Source organism: Eublepharis macularius, chromosome 1 (genome assembly GCF_028583425.1).
Source record: "Eublepharis macularius isolate TG4126 chromosome 1, MPM_Emac_v1.0, whole genome shotgun sequence".
Lineage (NCBI taxonomy): Eukaryota > Metazoa > Chordata > Lepidosauria > Squamata > Eublepharidae > Eublepharis > Eublepharis macularius.
The window spans coordinates 144,531,505-144,537,504 of NC_072790.1; the positions used below are offsets into that span (position 1 = coordinate 144,531,505).

General features: G+C 41.4%; 1 protein-coding gene across 1 annotated transcript in view; it reads left to right on the forward strand.

Annotated features, from left to right (window-relative positions):
• Window positions 1-4,539, forward strand: part of ERMARD (ER membrane associated RNA degradation) — a 57,077-nt gene extending 52,538 nt beyond the window's left edge. Inside the window, exons 17-18 of the mRNA XM_055001190.1 lie at window positions 509-622; window positions 3,639-4,539. Coding sequence (XP_054857165.1) covers window positions 509-622; window positions 3,639-3,798 — 274 coding nt within the window. The 3' untranslated portion in view covers window positions 3,799-4,539. The remainder of the gene's footprint in view (window positions 1-508; window positions 623-3,638) is intronic.
• Window positions 4,540-6,000: the final 1,461 nt, after the last annotated feature.

The window sequence follows — 6,000 nt, forward strand, 5'->3', positions numbered from 1 at the left end:
CACATGGTCAGTGCCTCAGGGTCTGAAGCAATGGACAGTGTACTGCCACAACTGAGAAACAAGCAGTAGCTAGAGTCACTGCTCAGTGTCCAGATCTTACTGCTCTTACTGACTTTTGGAGCACAGACAGTAAAATACTTGATTCCACTATTTCCTTCATTTAAAAGTAGACAAAGACTTTAGAAGAGATACCCAACTGTTATACCAGCACAGTATCACAAGCTGTGAGGTTATGTTGGTACTGCAGTGCATCCAAGATGGCACACTTATTTAAGATAACAATGTATGCTTAATCAGAATGGCTGAACGGACTCAAAGAGGCAGAGGTATAGGGGGGGAAAACCAAGGTTTTTAGGTGACAAACAAAAACTCTCTTGTGGCAGAATCTTGTGAATCTGAGGGTTATAGACTGTTACAGAGTTACCTAAAATGGGTTAACATTTTTTTTCATTTAGAGATATAGCTTGATTTTTCTTTCTAACGTCATCCTAAATTCTTTTCCTTCTAGCATTAAATATCTATCTCCAGTTTTGCAACTGATTTTAATCCTGATTACTCTGGAGTTGATCAATATTCATACTGTGTGTAACAAAAATTCTTCTGAATATCAGCAGTACCTCAAGTGAGTGCATTCTAGCAGTGTTAAAGTGATAATCGGTGACTGAAACCAATTTCTCTATGGATTTGTAATTCGTTATATGTTCTTATCAGCCAAATATAATGAAAGGGTAGAAAATGTTCTTCTGTACTCTTCCCATCATATGAGAAGAATGTGCTACTTAAGATCACTATATAGTCACAGTTGTAGCTTTTCATTTCTATGTTCACTGTTTATTAGTCATGTATTTTTAATTTTATTTACATTATTTATAATCTGCCTTTCTCACTGAGACTCAAGGCAGATTACATAGTACAAGTGAATACAAACATTGGCTGGGACATTTAATAAACAATACAATAGGGTACAGATGGCATAAATTTTAAAACAAGCAGAAATCCAATACAGAGCTGAAGGGGAAAAAAGCAATGCAGAACTATTTATTTATTTAATCGCATTTCTAGACCGCCCTCCCCGTCAGACGGGCTCAGGGCGGTTTAACAGCAGCTTAAAACAATAAAAACATTATAAAAACATTAAAACATCATATCAAACAATTAAAATTGGCGGGTATAAAATATTAAAATACAGCATTGTCCTGCATGGGTGGTGGAAGGTCTTCAGTGGTATGGCCAGCGAGAGGACAGCCTAGCCCCCACCAAATGCCTGGTGGAACATCTCCATCTTGCAGGCCCGTCGGAAAGATAACAAATCCTGCCGGGCCCTAGTTTCCTCAGACAGAGAGTTCCACCAGGTCGGAGCCAGAACTGAGAAGGCCCTGGCTCTGGTAGAGGCCAGGCGGACCTCCCTGGGGCCAGGGACCATAAGCAAGTTCTTAGTAGCTGATCGAAGCGACCTCTGGGGAACATATGGGGAGAGACGGTCCTGAAGGTATGCTGGGCCCAGTCCGCATAGGGCTTTATAGGTCAACACCAAAACCTTGAAACAGACCCGGTAGTCAACCGGTAACCAGTGCAGCTGATGGAGGATAGGTGTTATATGAGCCATGATTGGTGCTCTGGCAACCACCCGTGCAGCTGCATTCTGAACCAGCTGCAGTTTCCGGATCAAGCCCAAGGGAAGCCCTGCATAGAGTGAGTTGCAGTAGTCTAATCTGGAGGTGACCGTTGCCTGGATCACTGTTGTAAGGTCATGGGTCGATAGGTAGGGGACAACTTGTCGAGCCTGTCTTAAATAGAAGAAAGAGGATCTAACAACTGCTGCGACCTGTGCCTCCATAGACAAGGAAGCATCCAGGACCACCCCCAGGCTCCTCACTCTTGACACCGGCGTAAGTGGCGCTCCGTTGAGAGCAGAGAGCCGGAGTCCCGTATCCCGTAGTCCCGTATCCAGTAGAAGCATACTTATAGCAACAGACAGTACACAGTAGTATTAGTTTACAGTCACCAACACATCTCTCTGAGGCATTTCTTTCCAGCATAACCCTATTAACCTTGTAAGAAAGACATCCTGAATAATTCAGTTTTGCATAGTTTGAGGAAAGATAAGAGAATGAGAGCATTCCTGACCTCTTCAGGCAGGTTGTTCCATAAAGTGGGGCTATGGCAGAGAATGCAGCTGTATGAGCAGCTGTTGACTGCCAGTTTGCAGGATGGCACCTGCAAAAAGCCATGTTCAGATGAGTGGGGCATAGGGAAAGAGGTGGTCCCACAGATATGAGAGCAAGACCATGAGTGGCTTTGTATGTGGTAGACAATACTTTGAATTGAGCCCGGCAATTGATGGGTAGTCAATGGAGTGACTGCAGCATGGGAGTAATATGCATGCTCCACCTAGCTCTTGATAATAATCAAGCTGTGGCGTTCTACACAAGCTGGAGTCTCTGAGTTGTCTTTGAAGGGATAGCTATCTAGAGAGCATCACAGTAGTAAAGTCTCTCTGAGCTAAGCTAGAAGTGACTTCTTTCATGTGGAGAACACTTGATTGGTCCCAGAAGTTTTCCTGGGAAGTAAAGTCGGAGTCTCCTTCCCCTCTCTGTGAGAATCGCTGGCTGAAGAGCCAGAGAAAGCTGGCAGCAGCAGCAGCTATTTCAAATCGGTCCTCCAGTCATAAGCCTGCTGGATGCAAGGGCCCCCAAAGATTGTTTAGGGGCGGGCAGCTGCTACTCTCTCCCAGGGTGCCCTGCAGGCTGCCTGCTCCCAAGGAGCAGCTCTGAAGAAAGCCGCTGCGCTGGTGAAGCTCCTGCAGCAGCGACAGCAGAGGGATCTGCTGCTGCTGCTGCTGCTCTAACATGCCCTTCCCCTGCTCCTGATCTCCCGGAGAAAACTGGAGTAAGGGCATGTGTCCTTCCCCTCACAGAGAGGGGAAGGAGACGCCGACTTCACTTTCCAGGTAAACTTGCGGAACCAATCAAATGTTCTCCACATGAAAGAAGTCACTTCGAGCTTGGCTCTCTGTTACCATGGAATGGATCCAGGTTGTCAGATTGGCCGTGTCAGGGTAGGAGGCTAATCTGAATTGGGAGAAGGCCTTTTTTACAACTGCATTTACTTACTCTCTAACATCAGTGCTGGATGCAGTATAACCCCTAGGCTCTTAACCGAGTCTGCCAGGGTCAACCGAAGCCCATTAAAATCGGGGAGCACAATGTCCTTCAAGATCTCCACATTCTCAGCCACCTTCCTTCCTTCCTTTCCATCTATTCATTTTATCCTACCCTCCTTCCTCTAAGAACCAAAATTGGTATAAGTGGTTCTCTTCTATCTATCCCCTGCTTCCAGTTTTATCCTCACAACAACCGTATTCAGCCAAGAGAGAGCATCTTAGCCAAGGACACCCAGTTTCATGGCTGAATGGGAACTTGAACTTGCATCTCCTTGGTCTCAGTTCAATATTCAGGCTACACTAGCTTTCACTGAGGCTCTCTTTCTTCAACTGGCAAAGCTGTGTAAAGACTGTCCTTCCAGAAGTTTCATAAACTAGGGAAACTAGCTGTTAAAAAAATTGTTGGAGAGGGATTGGTTGTAAGAATTATTGTTATCAAATGATATTCTCATAAATGTTTTCCTATTCCTCACAGGTTTCTAAAGTTGATCTTGCAGTATACAGAGAACTTAGTGACCTACACGAGCCCAGAAAAGAATAAATGGGATGAAACTATGGCGCTTACAGACAAAGCTTTAATAAAAATAAGAACTTTCTTGGAGAAACAGCAAATGCTTGTGCAGTTAGCTAAGTAAAGAATATTACCCTCATCAAACCATACTGATTAGGTACAGTGGACATTTCAGATCCTTTTTTCTGAAGTGCTTGCCTGATAGGAACTGCTTGTATGAATGTGGACCACATAGGTATGTTACTGATGGAGATTTTCCCCTCCCATTGAGAAGCATAACCACATTTTGGTGGGGAAAATGTAACCTGTGATCAAAGAAGCACTGAAAACGAGCCTGTGGAGCTTTTTCACAGTGAGGAAATTGCTTGAATTATATTTTATTTTATTTTATTTTATAATACATGTATTCGGACTTGGAAGTGTTTTTTTAAAACTTTATTTAAATACAGAGCATAAAAGAAACAACAATACATAAAAATATATCAATACCTCTTAAAACACCAACATATCATAGTTATGTTTAGTATATGTTGTTACACACTGTATAGTTAATTGATACATTCTCAGTTTACATCCATGGTTCCTATGTTTCTAATTTTAATAAGATCTGTATAAATCTGTTGGAAGTGTTCATTAGGTTAAAAGCAATCAAGTTCTCTATTCACAAGTATATTGATTTGTAGTTCTTTTCATTTTGTCTTTGTTTCCCATAAATATGATGGTGTGGTACCATCTCAGGTTGATGTGCCATCCATTATCCCTCAAAGTCTAGTGGTTCTCTTAAGCATTGTTCTTTTGAACTTATTAGGTCTTGTTTCCAGTCTTAAATGATGTATGTGGAAGTAAATTTAATTGATTAGTTGGACTTATTTCTGGTCTTGTAGTTAGAAGTCTGCTTCAGCCGTCCCATTGCTTTCAACAGCAGCCATTCATATTTCAAATTCTACTCTTTAACTCATTTGGTTTAGTTATTGGACATGTAGTTACAATTATATAAGCTCATTAGTATAGCCATATGAAGATAGTTGGGACTCTGATGTATCCTATTTTATATTTAAAATCAATCTGTCAAGTTTGACTAGGTTTGAAGCAGACCCAATTGCTACAGGTACACTGGTGGTACGCTGCATATGATATAGCAGTTAGTCTGTACTGTGTATTGATTTTAGTCTAGGATTGGGGAGACCCATGTTCAAATCCCCATTTAGAGTGGAAATACACATTACTAAGTACTTATGGATGTTCAAGTGCAGGATTGTATGTGTAGTCCTCAATTCACATGCAAGTTGTTCTTGCTCAGTGCACATGAATGCCGCTTTCACAGGAGCTCCCTTTATGTGATCACATCTGCAAGTGATTCTGGAGGGCAGAGCGCCAATTCAGCTCTTTTTTCACTGCAAGAACAAGTACAGCAGGCTCCTTTGACTTGCCGATTTGTATTTATGTGACAAAATGTCAAGATCTGCATTTCAATGAATAGATGTGGGAGGTGCGGGAAACTGGGATACTTTCAGCAGCTGAGGAAGAACTGATATCAAACGTGTGAATGTATTCATGTGGAGCAAATTGAATTGTGACTTTGCGAGCGAGTGCATGGAAAGTTGGAGGAGAGACACGTGAAGTGAGGTTCACTTGAGCATCCCTAAGTACTTAGTAACGTCTATTTCCATTCCCAGCCGTAAAGCTTACTGGGTGATCTTGAACCATTTTTTATCTCTCACTTTGTGTGTGTGTCTTTATTCTCTGCCTCTAAAGAGAGAGAAAAAAGAACATGTGATCTTTCAAGGAAGAATACATAGCACACATACTAATTTTTAATGGCACACCATCTTTAAAGGTATATGCAAAGCAAGGAAATCTGGTCCAATCAGAATTCTTAGGCACATATACGTCAAAGATTGAAGGCACAAGTTAACAATACAGACTTTCGAATTGAAACCTAACTTCGTTCATTCAGATGATGATGGCAGATACTTATTAGTAGAAATTTCCACAGGAGGAAAGAGAATTCTATTAGTAATGATTTACACACCAAATGACCAACAAGAAATTTTTTTTAATTCATTAAATGGAGTCCTGACATCCTTTGATTATGCAGATATTTGATTGGAGATTTTAATGCTGTTTTTGATCAAAATTTAGATAGAAAGTCCAGTAAAAAAGAAAAAAATCAAGAGGATCTCTCCTACTGAGATCCTTCCTTAAATTGGTGGAAGAATTTAAACTGATCGATGTTTGGAGATTGAGGAACCCTACGGGAAGGGACTATACATTTTACTCTGATAGCCATAAGTCTTGGTCTAGAATTGGTATGTGTTGGCTTTCC